The sequence below is a fragment of the Hippocampus comes genome, unplaced genomic scaffold (genome assembly GCF_001891065.2).
Source record: "Hippocampus comes isolate QL1 unplaced genomic scaffold, H_comes_QL1_v1.1 scaffold112, whole genome shotgun sequence".
NCBI lineage: Eukaryota > Metazoa > Chordata > Actinopteri > Syngnathiformes > Syngnathidae > Hippocampus > Hippocampus comes.
In genome coordinates this window covers 335,896-352,705 of record NW_017805841.1, presented here as the reverse complement: position 1 = coordinate 352,705, position 16,810 = coordinate 335,896, and the positions used below count along the sequence as shown (strand labels likewise).

The following is a 16,810-nucleotide window of genomic DNA, read 5'->3' as shown; positions in this document are numbered from 1 at the left end:
AAGACCGTATAAATGTATCGTCTCAAAATTAGGTGATCACATAACTGCCCAGGTATTTGATTAATATCACGCCATCCATTTTCTGTGTAGCGCTTGTCCTCATTCGGGCAGCTGATTTCGGACTACCTGGAAACCTAATGCATGTTTTAGCAATGGTGGAGGAACCCACGCAAAAAAAAACAAAAAACGGGAGAATAAATTGTTCTGTCAGAATGAAATGAATGATTGCCTTTGGCAAGAAGAATGAAATTGGACAACGGTTCAGCATAATCGAAACAAATGGAGCAGGTTCACTACCTCCGCTAACAGGTAGTTTTACGATGTGCCGTCTTACTACACCACAACGTGTCTGCCATTTAGAAACGTGTGTGCATCCATTGCAAATATTCCGTCTCATGCGCATTACTTTCTTCCTTCTAACCTGTGCACTAAAATGGAACAGGGCTGAAATGCATGTTGCAGGTATTAAATGGGGCTATGAAAAAAAGGTGGGGCAATCTTGCGTCCTTCCTATCTATGTTGAGAGATGCGCTTATGCTAGTAGAGTTAAGAAGTTCCTTGGCCTGCCAAAAAATGATCACAGCTGATTGGATCATCAGTTCATACAGGTTATGCTTACCTTTTAGCTTTGACGTTGTCGTGCTTTGGCCGTTCTGGAACTTGGTTGGTGTCGGGTGATGATTATGTTCATTAGCCCAGAGTGTACTCAAGGACACATTTTCAGAAGCGGTATGATAACTAAAGATGTATTGAATTGTGTAATTTCACACTTGATGTGTGGGAAGGCACCCCAGTGACGCAACTATTCGAACATTAAAAAGTCCGTTTTCCAAAATGTATCCCTTTAATGAGCCATCATGAAATTAAAAAAAGAAAAAAAGAAAGACAATAATAATAGTAATAACTTCTGGAGAAATAGTCCCACTTAGCTAGTTTGTGCAGCAGCATGAATGTTTTAAAGTCTCATGTTTCCACACCGGCGTCATATGGAGCGGTATCATGCTGCCTGGCCCTGGACAAACTGTCACAGCAGGGGTCCGGATGGACCACTGTCGCACAACTTCCGATAGCGGTCGTTACTTTCTTGGGAATTCATACCTGTTACATGAAGGAGACTCCGATCAGAGAGGCTTGCGCTCAGCACTTTCAAGAGCCCTTGCATCTATCTTCCTTCTAGCCAGGCTGATTGGTTGACCCCTTGTCCTCATAGCCACATTGGTCAAGGTGGAGGGAATTGTCAAAAGTTCCAAATGCCAATCATTCAGGCTTTCTACTAGAAAGAAAAAAAAAGTCAAGAAAAGCCTACTAAAACATGTGAAATTTATTTGGGTTTAATTAGAAGCCGGGAATGAACATTAGTTTGAATGTGATTGGTTAAGTCTGAACACAGCCACATTACCAATGCAACCACGCTCTCTCAGTTGTTTATTTTCACTTCCCCTTTCCAAAAGAGTTCCTTTTTTATATATATTTTTTGCCCTTAATTAAGTTTTAGGTCGCATTAACCTTGTGATAAAGTTTTCGAAATGATTTATTGTAGCTTGGTCTCATTTAGTTTAGATCAGAACAACCTGGCATTTGAACAAGGGTGTAGTCGATTTTTATAATTTTTTTGTATATCCACTGATCAGTATAAACGTTTCAGGCTGCGTTCATAATAATCCACTCATTTCCTTCTCCCTAAATACTATTTTGGCATTTTTATATAGTGGACCACATAATTAGTTGACTCATCTCTGAAATGAAAGAGCCTACTTTTGGATCACTACTCTGGCGTGCCATTAATCACGTCATTGCTGTCGCATATTAGATTAACATCTATTGGTGGAGCCTCCATAATAAGTATTGAACACATGCATTGCCATACGTTGTTGTTTTACTGATATAAAATCTATTTTTGTGCCACAATGCGTGCTGATATACAAACATTACCCCGGGAACTTTCAAAGATGAATTGTGGTCCTCTATAAGGAAGACCATATGCTGACTACACGTTCTATAGGGCTGGGCGATCCGCTTAATCCTCACAAGGGTCGCAGGGGTTGCTGGAGCCTATCCCAGCCGACCCGGGGGACACCCTGAACCGGTTGCCAGCCAACCGCAGGGCGCCCCCTTCTAAAATATCTCTCTCCAAAAAAAGATGATTCGATAGGCATCTCAAATTATTTCCAAGTGGATTTGATGCACTTGCATCTTTTTAAATCCATCTATCCATTTTCAACACCGCCTTTCCTGAACAGGGTTGTGGGGAATGCTGTAGCCGATCCCAACTGACTTTGGGCGGAAGGCGGACTAGTCTCAGGGCACATATAGAGACAAACAACCATTCACACCCACAACCACACCGTCACCGAGTGGAAACCGATCCCACGCTGCCCAGCACACAAGGCAGGCTAGTGTACAAAAAAAAAATTCCAGTTCACAAGAATAGGAAGTGTACTTGTACTGTGCCCTAACTTGTGACTTTGTAGGTCTGACTGAGCTGAATCATATTTGCCAGGCAGTTTGAATACTTGTAGAATGAAAAGTAGGACATGCTGTTCCAAGCACATCCACCTGATGTCCTGCCACGAACAGCAGCCGGTGCTGCATCAACTTGCCTGTCTGTCTGTACGTGTGCGCGTGTCATTCAGCCGGCCATTTTGGATGTACTCGCACATTGATGCAAGGCTCGAAAGCTTTCTCACCTGTATCCCTCAGGAAACCTCGCGTATTCATCAATCAGTGATCAGCACGCTCACTTCTTGTTACACTTATGTATCTTGGGGGGTCAATTTGACGGGTTATATGATGGAACATGATCGTCGAGCTTGGCCCACCGTTCCCCTTGTGCCAAAATATCCGTTTAGCTTGACGGCGCGCGTGTCGCTAATCACATCCGGCGTTTCATGACATGAGTCATAGGAGCTGGCTGGCACTCATGGAAGATTTACGTATTGGATAAGAGCTTCAATGGGCTTCGCTGGTGGGCTGAGCTAACACTCGTTTGTTGAGCTAATTATTTATGAGTCGCGATGTAAATGAGATCTTTGCATCCTCACTTCAAGTCTTGCTAAGAAACAATTGTTTGGGGTAATAAGTGCATCCTGTGTAGTATGACATCAGTGTGTTATAGCAACATTGCTTAAACCCTTTCAGGGACGGCAGTAACTACAGTGGACAGCTTATCATGTTATCAGGTTACAGGGTGCATCAAAGGGTTAAGGCTGGTTTGAATTGTTTCAGACATGTTGTGTTTGTGAGAAAAGGAAACTGTTGTTTTGTTTTTTTTTTTTTTCCATTACCATGCCACACTTGAGTGTGGGTGTGATTCACAGCTTGCTGAATCGTAACCTCATGTTATCAGGTTACAGGGTGCATCAAAGGGTTAAGGCTGGTTTGAATTGTTTCAGACATGTTGTGTTTGTGAGAAAAGGAAACTGTTGTTGTTTTTTTTCCCCATTACCATGCCACACTGGAGCGTGGGTGTGATTCACAGCTTGCTGAATCGTAACCCTCGCTGTTTGTGTCAGAAGTAGTGGTGCGATTTTTGTTTATCTTGAAGCAGAATCTCATCGTGGCGCTGGTGACCCTCCGAGCTAACACGGCAAGCTAATGCAGCAATCTAAAGGTGCATTCATATTCATGCCAACTTCAAAGTAAAGCACTTGGACAAGTCACCAAGCGTCCCAAATAGTCTTTTATTTACAAAATGTGGTGACCGGTTGGCTTTATTTTGCACATGGGATTCAGCGGGAGGGAGAAAGTGGAAATCAATGCTACATTTTTTTTTTCCTTAAAAAAAAATAGAACCAAACAGGATCCACATAACTTCCATCCATGCCATCATACATCTGTATCATGGAAACAAATTAATTTGGTTCCTTAGTTCAATTTAAAAAAAATCAACTTTTTATTTATTTGTTTTTATATGAATTTAGATGTGCTACATGCAGAGTGAAATATTTCAAGGTGATCAGTAGAGCTTGCAGCTAACGAAAGCCCTCACCATGTTAAGAAATTTGAATGTTGCATTAAAAAAATCATAAAAAATGATTTTAAAAGAACTGCCGTGTTTTTGTGGGTAAATGTACTTCACATTCCTGATATAGTTGTGGCCAATTTGTCTAATTTCCATCAATATTCTCACAAGGATCTTGTTTTGTAACCGATAAACCTTATCAAATGTCTTACACTAGATCCTAAGAGGTGATATTGACAATCTTGACATCCGAGTGCATTGTGAGATTCGTCGCGTTGTGATGAATTCACAGAGGACTATTTTCAGTTTCTGGGAAGACTGAAGGGACTGACTGACTCTCAGAGATAGTGCACATTTAATTAAGATTCCAGTAAAGATTCCCGCGGCAACTCGAGGAGATAGTGAGCAGGAGCGACACTGACGAACTCCGGTTCATCTCGATCCACCTGAATGCATTGAAACAGGAACGTGGCACCCTGTGAAGACTGCCTCAAAAGTCAGACCAAATTAACTAATTTTGTGAGACCTCAGCACAATGATCGAAACCGGGGGCGGGCAAAGGGCCCGAGGACCACATACGGCCCGTTATGTTCTTTTATCCATTCCCATGCATGGCAGGCTGATTGAACACTCCAAATTGTCCCTAGGTGTGAGTGTGAGCACGGATGGTTGTTCGTCTGTGTGTGCCCTGCGATTGGCTGGCACGCTGTTCAGGGTGTACCCCGCCTACTGCCCGAAGACGGCTTGGATAGGCTCCGGCACCCCCCCGCGACCCTTGTGAGGATAAAGGGGATCGGAAAATGTTCCCTGTTGCTCCCGCGGCGCTGTCTGATTGAAGAAACATAGCATACATAGAATACATCAGGATGTTGGGGAAAGAGGAAATAGCATTGGGATGAAAAAAAAAAGATTGAAGGACAGTGACAGGAAGTTGGAAATCATATTACCAAATTATCTGGAAAGAAAATGAGAGAAGTGTAGCAAAAGTCACGTCTGAGTCTCTGATGGAGGCGGTGATGAATCTCTGAGCAATATTAGCTCTGTCTCATCTCATGGAAAAACAATACAGGCAACACTGCAAAACAACTTGAAATATCATCCATCCATCCATTTTCTGATCCACTTATCCTTCTAAGAGTCACGGGGTGTGCTGGAGCCTGTCCCAGCTGTCTTTGGGCAGTAGGCGGGAGGACACCCTGAACTTGTTGCCAGCCAATCGCAGGGCACAGATAGACTAATAACCATTCACGCTCACGATCATACCTAGGGACAATTTAGAGTGTTCCGTTTGCCTGCCATGCATGTTTTTGGAATGTCAGGGGAAATCAAAGTACCCGGAGAAAACGCACGCAGGCACCGGGAGAACATGCAAACTCCACACAGGAAGGCTGGAGCCGGAATCGAGCCCCTCACCTCTGCGCTGTGAGACCGGCGTGCTAACCAGTCAACCACCGGACGGCCTCGTAATATCATAATTTACCAAAATGGCCCTCAAGACTAGGTAGAAAAACCGACTGTGTCCAAAAATTTACATCCATCCAGTTTTTGTCGCGCTTGTCTTCACTGATCTCACAGGTGAGCTCGAGCTTTTCCCAGATGACTTTGGGTAAGAGGTGAGGACCACCGTGGAGTGGTTGCCAGCAGAGCAAAACCACGCAAGCACGGGGAGAAAATGCAACTCGACATATTTCTTTCAATTTCATTGATTTCTTGATAATACAGCAGTGATGGGCAACTGGCGACCCACAGGCCGATGGCTCCTTAATAAATGTTGTTCATTACGATGCCCTAGCGGTTAGCACGTATGCCTCACAGTTTTGAAGTTCAGGTTCAAATCTCAGATTGGGAGTTTGCATAATGTTCGCTAGTTAGCATATTTCGCAATATCCTCAAATATTTGTTGATGGGTTGTTCCCCCCCTCTCACAGGAGAGATTTGAGGCGGCGTTTCGGATCTACGACGATCAGGCAACCTTCCAACTGTTCAAAAGCTTCCGGAGAGTCCGGATCAACTTCAGCACACCCGAAGCAGCCGCCCGCGCCCGTATCGAGCTACACGAGTCGGAGTTCAACGGCCGCAAACTCAAACTGTACTTTGCCCAGGTGAGCTCGAGCACCACCCACCACTCGCACACGACAGTGAAAAATACGCACTGAGGTTCCACGTACTTTGACAAGCTGCGTCGGATTGTCTCTATAAGATTGTCATCGCTCATTGATATGCCTTGTTATGACTGCTGCTGCGCCTCTCTGTGTGTAATTATAAAAGGATTAAGGATTCAGCAGAGACAATTACTTCATGTAGGTTTTTGTTATTACAGCGAATACATTTGCGAGACAGACTGTCATTAGCTGCACATAGTGCTTTTATTTTTTTATTTTATTTTTTTTTGCACTCTTCGTAATAGAGGTCAAACACATCTACCGGTAGCTACACTAAATTGTCTACAGTCCTTATCTTTGTTCAATAAAGCGATTGAAAGTGCACCGGCGGCTGTCTATCCTTCTACGGGTGAAGGAATGACCGCACATTTCTGAAAGGCTACATTAAATTTGATTTGCGAATGATGTTTACTTGACCGTAGACTTGCTGTTGTGTAACTGTAGGCACTTTGGCTTTGCAGAAGTCCCATTGTTCTTTCGCTTATATTTTGCTTTATATTTCATTCTAATGAACACTTCTCAAAATATTGCTTCAACTACTAATAATGCTGCTCCTCCGGGAACCATAACAAATAATGCTCCCCATTTTATAATCTGTACAACTGAATTGAAAACTAAATAAATCTTCTCGATAGGGAAAGTGAAATCAAGAAATCAAACACCCGACATCACTTATTGTCATCAATGCTGCCGCCAGGTCCAAAATGGTGACGAGGACATCGATAAATCCTACCTAGCGCCCCCACAGCCCGTCAAACAGTTCCTGATCTCGCCGCCCGCCTCGCCGCCCGTAGGCTGGAGTCAGAGCGAGGACGCCACGCCGGTCATCAACTACGACCTGTTGTGCGCGGTCGCCAAGCTGGGACCTGGTGAGTAGTCGTTAACGCAGCTGCGGTCTGGAGCGGAAAATGACATGACGCGTGTCAGGCTCAAGTAAGGAGCAACAAGGGATTAGGACTTGATGGCTTCCCAGGAACACTGTGGAAAATAAAATTGAGGAAACAGAAAGAAACGAAGAGCAATAAGTTGCTTAACTTCCTGTAAGGTGCAGTCAATATTGTGGAGCGACCACATGACGTTTATTTGGAATGCTAATTGTCACAAAAGACTCCCCGCTTGAATTCATCTGAGAAAGTCTTCATGTGCTGCTGTTTTGGTTCGCAGCTGATTTGAAATAGGCTCAGCAGCGGTTTGTGTGAACAAGTGTCTGCACGAACTGAAGATATTTCCAGTTACGGACCTTTTTTTTTTTTTTCTTGGATGGTGAGCGTCTATTCAGCCATTTATTTTAAGACATGCATTTTTAGAAATTCTTTAAACAATGTTATAGATCTGTTCCTGTTTCTAAATGTGAAAAAAAAAAAGGACTGCAGTGAACTCCCACACATTCGCAGTTCGGCCTATTGGAGCAGAGGTGATCTTCTGTTACTTGCTGAAATTTGAAATTGTATTTGTTTGTGCTCAGAGCAAAGCCATTTCTCATATAAAAATATTGTTCTAGTGACATCCTATGGCATATTGGTGCCGCGCAACTATGCTGAAGTGAGGGGAGGCGCTTCATTAAGTCAGGCCTTGTCGAATAGAAAAGCATGAGTTCTTTGCCGTGCCCGCATCTGTAGACAATTACAAACCTTTTTAGGAACACCTATGTCCCAACATGCGCTCAGACTCCACAATTAATCAGAAACAATACTCGGTGCTGCTGTTTAGGTTCGCAACTGGGTCCTAATGGGCTTAGTTGTTCACTCTGTCCATCTGAACACTAGCTTCCATGATTTGAGACAATTACTCTCACTGTCTATTTCGCTTCCCATGACAGTGAAAGGGAGGCGCCGTGAGTGCAAGATGAGTCACATTTTCGAGAAAAAATCCGGCAAGCACAAAAGAAAGCGTCTCCCCATTTTTGCTCTTTCAAGCTATTCCGTTTTCCCCCTTTTATCAGCTAAAACCTATTTAAAGGGTTCTCGCACGGAAGGTCTCTCCAAAGAGACGACAGTTGGACAATGGCGTTGCTCTGTTGCCAAGGCAACTCCGAGAGTCAGGAAGCGGCTCCCCCCCCTCCAGAGTCCAGATAGGTGTCGGGTTTGAGCCCGCAGAGCACCGACCCCCTCTGTTGGCTCACCGCGGTGACGGCGCGTTGTCGTTCTCTTGTTGTTCCTCAGGGCCAATTTCCTCCGTCTCATCTTATTGCCGTGGCAACCGCGATGCAATCTGGAGAGCGTATTCTTTCATTCTGAGTCACCTGTGCTTGTCAACATCCGACCGAAAACACACATAGCTTATTTCTGATAGCGCAAGGGCGATAGTATTGAGCAGTGTCTGGTGAATGTGCATACCATGATGCAGATTTTTATTTTCCAACCATCATGTAGGCTAACGAATTGTCTTTAATTTGTCACATTTTTAGAGACATGCTATACAGTGGATTCGTCAAAATCAAATTTGGAAATGAATGTTGATGCATCCTTAACTCATATTGTGTGTGACGTATGAACTTATACAAGTCGCAGGGGAGGAGGGTGTTCTTCTTGTTTAACTTCTAATCATTGTTGATCAAAATGATTTCGGACCTCAATTCATTCAAGTGCATTTCTTCAGTCGGAAGAAAATATCCCACATGAAGAAATCATTCTTTTACATCAAATCATGTGTGCCAGAATTATGATGTCAATACTTTGCACAACCAAACAGCACCCAGTCTTCTCCAATCATGTTTCAAAAGATGGAAGTATACAGAAAGAGAGAGATTTTCGACCATCCCGCTTTGCAATCATCCAGCGACCTGGGTCCGCTCTTCCGCACTCTCCTCTTGAGCTCACTCCAAGTTTTCAAGAGGGTTGGGGTCTGGAGACTGAGATGGCCCCGGGAGGAGCTTGATTCTCTGTCTGGTGAACGAACCATTTCCATACTTTTCAGTATGAGAGGAAACTTCTGTAATTGGCTCTTCACGTGTCTTAACCAAGCGAGCCAATAATTACGGAGGGTACTGTATTTTAGTTTATACTATACAGTATACCCTCTTGAGGATAATTGGTTCAGATGATGGGATCCACACAATAGTTTTAAGGCAGCAATCCTTCCCCTCTTTTTTTATTTCCCCCCCAAGCTATTGTATTTTAATGCTGGTCACGATGGTGGTATTTTGTATAAAACCAAATGTCATTGTGACAGGTGAGAAGTACGAGCTGCATGCTGGCACGGAGTCCACCCCGAGCGTGGTGGTGCACGTGTGTGAGAGCGAGACGGAGGACGACGAAGCGGCGCGGCCCAAGCAGGAAATTGTGCAGACCAGACGTCCTGATGGGCCACCAAAGGTCTTCAACTAGACCCGCCAACCCCCTCTACAGGCTGTTTGTTGACCTACAACACAGCACGCCCTCTCCTTCTCTCTCTCTCTCTCTCTCTCTCTCTCTCTCTCTCTCTCTCTCTCTCTCTCTCTCTCTCTCTCTCACTCTCATCTTTGCACTCACAGAGGGCGCTGCTGCCGCTGTCATTCCAGCTCAAAAACAGACAAACATTGCTCCAGTTTTTGTAAGCCATCGGATGAGACGGCTCGGAGGAAACGCATGAGGGGACACACACACACACACACACACGCACGCACACACACTAGCACACACCCAACCACTCCTCGCATTGTCCAGTGGGGCACCCTTGGCTCTGCCCCGGCCTGCCGAACCTCTGCAGACATGGACACACACACACACACACACACGCACACGCACACACACACATCACACTCGTTACACGCATCGCTAGTCCAGTTAGCGTGTTAGTACCCTGCACACCTAATTGTTTCGTTTAGCGATGGCTCGTGTGTTTCGGGGTGATTTGCACTTTTTTTTTTGGTCCGTTTTTTTCCATTCATGTTCATATCAGCTCGCATCGGGATGCATGTATATACTCGACAGCGTGAAACAATACTAATAAAGTGAATATTAAACGTCCCACACACTGCACGGAGTGCCATATGTGACTAACAAAAAAAGTTGTGGTGGCTGAATATTTCTCCCTTTTGTAATTTAATTTCACTATTAGATGTGTGTTCTTATTGTGTATTTGATACACTTTTTGCATGCTTAAAACACAAAAGTTTTTCTTTGTTTGCATGCAGAACTTCAAAATGGCGTCTTTTGGTCATTTTCTTCTCCTTCGTTTGAATTTTTCAAACTCCTCCCGTGCTGTCAATGTCATTTTCTATCGCCCATTCGGATCACCACTCCTTTTTGCAAGGGTGGGAGCGTCCTCCCGCTTTTTTCCGGCTTGTACATAGCGCTTGGTATTTGTAGATGCTTTTCTAGTCAAAGAGGGAAAGCTGCCTGATGAGATGTCAACCAAAGCATTCTCACGTATTTCCTTCAGTGAGAGGGAATGACAGTAAATATGTGGTTATTGAATGCGTCTTCACCCACACGACTTTAGGATTATCTTAAGCATTCGCCTTTTTTTTTGTTTGTTTGTTACATGTCCGCTTTGTGTGTTCAGTAATGCTAATAAGACGTAAAGAAATGAACAATCAGTGAACTTAATAATTAAGGGTTCACTGGATCTATTTGGAGTCGTAGACAGACCGAGGAAAGCACACTGGCTGGGATGCTTAAGGAGGTACTCACGTACAGCTTATCAGGCGGTTGGTTAGCAACTGAACTGGGGTCATCAATATGTGGCGATCATATCGATCATGCCACGCACTGTGAGAGTGACAAGCACATGCATGGAAATGTTTTCTTACTTTAAAAAAAAATCTGTACAGTATGTGTTGTATCTTGATTCAGATGTTAGCAGCAGCTGCGTGAGTTTACGAGATGCTAACCAGGCTAACGGCTAACAATGAAGACGCTTTTTGGTCCATGCACTCAGTTGCTCCAAGACACAAATCAAAATTGTCCATAGGTGTGAATGTGAGTGGAGATGATCGTTTGCCCTGTGAGTGACCTGCAGCCGGTCGAGGATGGGATAAGCCCCAGTTCACACCCGCGAATAAGATAAATTAGAACAGAAAGTATAGAAAATGGATGGATGGATTATTAATCCAACTTTACATTTCTTCATTCATTTGTTCACGCCTTATTACGTACATTAGCGTAGGGTAACAAGAACCATACAAGATAGACTACACCCAAAAAGTTCGAGATATTTGTATCGTATGGTTCGGGTGGAATTTCGGAAAAGGCACTATCGCACCGATTTGCACAATTTGCTGTTCTTTTACAACAGCTAAATACATACAATTCACAATACATGAGTTGAGCAATACATTTCCAGTTACGTTCACTATTATGCATCTCTGTGACTCTTCTACTTTATGCAGCAGTTTGGCAAACATTAAAAAAATACATTAAAAAAAAAGGCTTGAATATGTTTAATGCCACGCCCAATTGAAGTTTACCATCACATTAAAGCTTGTGTTATTTAAAACTACATAGCTTCTCCTGATTAAAAAGTTTGCTTAATTTAATGCTAACAAATGCCATTGACATGCTAATGGTTAGCATTGTTGCTTGGTTTTAGAAGCAATTGATATTTAAAGGCAATCGGTAGAGCAACGTATGTAGACAGATAATATAACAATAGTCACAGGCATATGTTCTTTATCCTCTCAGAGGAATGACGAGTATTCAAGCATCTTACTGAGTCACACAACAGTAGTAGCAAAGAGGTCGATTCTGTTTTTTTTGTCTGCATGTCTGTACAGCAGGGCTCACCAATGTGGTACCCACGGGTACCAGTTAGCCCCCAAGGACCACATGAGTAGCCCAAAGGTTATTCTATGGATTATTCCATTGATTCCGGGGGTAATGGCTCCGCCACCTGATTTCTCCTGCCCACCCCTTATAATAATAATAATAATAATAATAATAATAAACGGAATTTGGGCAAATGTGTTCTTTCAGAAGTGTGCATCATTTGGTCGCCCTTCACACTCATCAGTAGCCAATGAGTAGTTTGGTGACACCTTCTGTAGAGTATCATACTGTCTCCTGGTGGCCAAGGCGGGTACACCAGAAGGGGCAGCACAATGAATTGATAATAGCATGAAATAATATTGCACAAACTGTTTCATTCTTTACATTCTCTTTATTTCGTTCAACATGTATGGTTTTATAAAGTACAATTAGCAATCATAGAATACTATGTTTCCTCATTTAAAAAAAAAAAACACTTGACATGAGTGGAGTGCAACAGAACAAATGTATAAGAGTTCCTCTGAGGGCTTCTTTTTTTTTTTTTTTAACATTTTCATGGCATGTGGGCTCCTTGGGCTGTTTATGGCCCACATGCCACACGTTGCCCACCATTGCATAAACCTGGTTCATTATCACATTTCAGATGGTAAGATTGCGATTTTTAGTATGCTAAAAGATGCATGTCAGCACTTTAACTCTGTTTTTGTGATTGCCTCCTTTGCACCAGTTCAGAAGCACATTAATTTTTTTTGGTTTGTGTTCGTCCCACACCTTAACTGGCCTTCACGAGCATGTGGCACTCGTTTTTTGTTTGTTTGTTTGTTTGTTTTTTCCCGTGTCACAACATCACAGCTGTGGCTTTTTTTGTTGGCCCTCAAAACAAAAGCATCCCCTTAACGTTTTTCATCAAGATGTCGATGTGTGACATAGATACGGAAGCAGCTTGGTGGGACCCGACTTAAAGGGCCAGCGACATGACTTTTTTGTACTCTCTGTGCTCACAGATGTGTGTGTACGTGTATATTCTTGTACATATGCCAATTTTTTTATGTTGCTGAGGGCGCTGTCCCAGCCGTGTGTTCGCGTACACGCGCGCTTTGTCACGGCTTCTCTTGGACGATGTTGATGATGAAGAAGCGCACTGATCATTTCAGAGGAAAAAGCTCAATGATGTTTGTCACTATTGTATTGTTTTCTTTGTTTATTTTGTTGTCAAATATTTTGGTTGACACGTGACTAATATGTCTTGTTCGGTAGGAAAATCCAGAAAACAAAGTAGCAAAATGAGCAATAATTTACAGTTGTGATACCGGTACAAGTATGTGTGTTTTCATGTTCTTTCTCTCTTGACAGTATCTGCTTCTATTTGTGTAGTATTGTTTCACATAGAGAACATACATAAAAACTGCTTCTTAAAAGCCACGTTTGGTGTCTTTTATAATAAGCCAATGTATGTTTAACCTGCTTTATGGCTCGAAATTGACCTACCAATGTCTTATTAACAGATGAATGTTTTATGAAGGTGTAAAGGTTGACTACCGTAATCTTTTTAAAGAAGTATCCACATCATGTGATTCTCTTTGTGTCATTTAGTTTACACCTCAGAAGGCGAGCACACCGAACCAACAATTTTCCCCCCACGGAAAATATGACATGAATTAATTCCTTCGAAGGTCAAAACTTTTAGTAAAAAGTAAAAATACACATTTTTATAAAGACAACACTTGGTGCAAGATAAAACCTTTACAGACCTTATCTTGGCCTTAAAACTTGTCAAAACTTTTGACTTCATAATCTGTATCATGATACATGCAAACTTTGATATTAATGTGTCTTTTTATAAGTTGCTTTGAGAGACACTATTATGGCTGAAAACATTTAAAAAATATGACAAAGAGAATCGTATCTCAAGGCACCACTGTAGGTCTGTTCACTCTCAACTAGTGCGACGTCACTTTTGGGAAGTTGTGCTACATTTACACTGTGGTGCAAAAACTGTCGTTGCTCTCCATTTTCATTAAAAAAAACATCTCAGTTAAGTAAACTTTTGCCAGAATATGCATTTGCTTCACTTTTCAGCCGTGGGACGACTACATCCACTTTTTTTTTATGTTGAGTGAAAGCTGACCTCTATGCGGGGTTTTTAATCTCTGCCCTTCTTATATAAGGCTGCTGCAGTGACATGGGAACACCTGGGAATAATGAACAATGTGTTCACTTCAAACCTGCTCACAAAAAAAGCTACAGTAGCTGCCTTAAGAGCCTCCGGATTGTAACTGGAGAGCCCAGTGGGGGGGGGCCTACAAGTGAGGTTCTGTTACTGGAGATACAATAATAAGATAAGAGATATTGCACACATTACTTCCACAGAAATGTGACCAAATTTGCTACATACTCTTTATCTGATACACTTGAGCCAGCTAATGTAGTTAATTTTCAACCACTTGCGCACTCATGTAGGGATGACTGGATTTGTGATAAGGCTTAAAGAAAGTGAGGTCCACCTGAATAGCACTCGGTGTGGCGCAGACCTCCTTCAAGGTTCAGACAATTGTCGTATCAGTTTTCCATGTTATTCCAAGCTATTGTGATGCACTTGTCTGTTGAGATTGGGGATGCACCAATACTGCATGTCAACACTGTCTCCTCAAAAAAAGTCAACATGTGTTTGCTTCAAGCTGTTTCGTTCGACAGTCCCAATTGAAGTCTATTGTCAAATGAACACAAAACAAAAAGAATTGTATTTTTATTCAAGCAAACACATACATTTGTATTGCAAAAGTTCTCTAGCTCAATGCTAATTCGAACACATAATACATAATGCTGTAAACGCGCTAATAAAAAGCATAGATGTCGCAGGAAAGACTTGAATACAGTGTTTGAATTTTTAAAAATGTTTTCTTTTTACGAAAAACGACAATATTGCATTTTAAACGAAAAATTTTTTAAGGAAAAACGAGTTATATTATATACTGCCTGCATTCTTCTTTGTGCCTTTTCATCAAATCTATGAGATTCATTTGCATGTATGCAACACACTGCCCCCCCCCCCACACACACACACACTATCGCTATTGTTGTTCGTGTTAAGGAACAAAAAAATGTTAGTTATTTTACTCGTACGATATCTTAATCGGTTATCTACATTTTATTCTACCAAATCGACTTTAGTCTGATTTTTTTTTTTTAAATACAACGCTTTGTCATGAAAATTGCAAGACATCATGGCATGACCAAGTATTAGGACTCAGTATTGGCGATTACTCAAATGTAAGTACTTTAACTTCGTCTGTGATGCATCCCTAGTTGAAGCATTATGTATGGGAATCCCTGAAGTAATGGATTTTAGTGTTTCAACCAGGTACACCGTGGCGTGACATTTCCCGCTGATTTCACCGCAAGTGTGGCCGTCGATGCTTTTTTAATCAGGCGCCACGCCAGGCTTCCCTCGATGCCCGTGTGGGAGGACCTGAAAAACCAGCCGAGCTCAGATGGTGACTCTCAGTTCCAGCACACCAAATCAGAAACCTCCCCTCCACCTTTTACTCGCTTTATCCATTCTTTTTACGAAAAACGACAATATTGCATTTTAAACGAAAAATTTTTTAAGGAAAAACGAGTTATATTATATACTGCCTGCATGAGAGAGAGAGAGAGAGAGAGAGAGAAACAGAGAGAGAGAGAGAGAGAGAGAGAGACTTCCCACTTGTTTTTAAACTCTTTCTGTCCCGCCGTTGCCTCCCGTCCACCAAGACACCTATCGCTATTGTTGTTCGTGTTAAGGAACAAAAAAATGTTAGTTATTTTACTCGTACGATATCTTAATCGGTTATCTACATTTTATTCTACCAAATCGACTTTAGTCTGATTTTTTTTTTTTAAATACAACGCTTTGTCATGAAAATTGCAAGACATCATGGCATGACCAAGTATTATTACTCAGTATTGGCGATTACTCAAATGTAAGTACTTGAACTTCGTCTGTGATGTATCCCTAGTTGAAGTATTATGTATGGGAATCCCTGAAGTCATGGATTTTAATGTTTCAACCAGGTACACCGTGGCGTGACATTTCCTGCTGATTTTACCGCAAGTGTGGCCGCCAATGCTTTTTTAATCAGGCGCCACGCCAGGCTTCCCTCGATGCCCGAGTGGGAGGACCTGAAAAACCAGCAGCCTCAGATGTTGACTCTCAGTTCCAGCACACCAAATCAGAAACCCCCCCTCCACCTTTTACTCGCTTTATCCACCTGAGAGAGAGAGAGAGAGAGAGAGAGAGAGAGAGAGAGAGAGAGAGAGAGACTTCCCTCCTGTTTTTAAACTCTTTCTGTCCCGCCGTTGCCTCCCGTCCACCAAGACGCTGTGGGGGGGGGCTCCGACGTTGGATTGGACTTCACTCCTCTCTAGTGGACTATGCCCCCCTCCTTTCAGTGAGGGAGAGAGGGGGGGTTGGTAAGGTGGCGAGACATGCGCTCCTCATCCTTCCACCTGGAGAAAGCTCGAGTTGATCTCACAGTAGAGCGTCGGTGGTAAGTTCCATACACTTGGCTGATTTTTGCGGCTTCTGTGGTAGGGGGGAGGAGACGGGGACAACGCGATGGACGGCAGCCGATGCTTGGGAGAAGGAAACAGCTCATGTTCTTCACAAACTACAGCAAAGATTTTAGTGGGCCAAGGCAGTGGTGCCGATGCTTGGGAGAAGGAAACAGCTCATGTTCTTCTCAAACTACAGCAAAAAGATTTTAGTGGGCCAAGGCAGTGGTAGCCGCCAATGCTTTTTTAATCAGGCGCCACGCCAGGCTTCCCTCGATGCCCGAGTGGGAGGACCTGAAAAACCAGCAGCCTCAGATGTTGACTCTCAGTTCCAGCACACCAAATCAGAAACCCCCCCTCCACCTTTTACTCGCTTTATCCACCTGAGAGAGAGAGAGAGAGAGAGAGAGAGAGAGAGAGAGAGAGAGAGAGAGAGAGAGAGAGAGCTCCCCCCTGTGTTTACACTC

The 16,810-nt window shown here is 43.0% G+C and overlaps 2 protein-coding genes across 3 annotated transcripts in view; both read left to right on the top strand.

Moving 5' to 3' along the window:
* The window catches only part of rcan3 (regulator of calcineurin 3), a 37,375-nt gene extending 23,996 nt beyond the window's left edge, over positions 1-13,379 (top strand). For both annotated transcript variants that reach the window (XM_019888354.1, XM_019888355.1), the window contains 3 exons: positions 5,890-6,063; positions 6,821-6,992; positions 9,295-13,379. In XM_019888354.1, coding sequence (XP_019743913.1) covers positions 5,890-6,063; positions 6,821-6,992; positions 9,295-9,449 — 501 coding nt within the window. In that variant the 3' untranslated portion in view covers positions 9,450-13,379. The remainder of the gene's footprint in view (positions 1-5,889; positions 6,064-6,820; positions 6,993-9,294) is intronic.
* A 2,749-nt stretch (positions 13,380-16,128) lies between these two features.
* ncmap (non-compact myelin associated protein) overlaps positions 16,129-16,810 on the top strand; it is a 5,349-nt gene continuing 4,667 nt past the window's right edge. Inside the window, exon 1 of the mRNA XM_019888205.1 lies at positions 16,129-16,339. Coding sequence (XP_019743764.1) covers positions 16,278-16,339 — 62 coding nt within the window. The 5' untranslated portion in view covers positions 16,129-16,277. The remainder of the gene's footprint in view (positions 16,340-16,810) is intronic.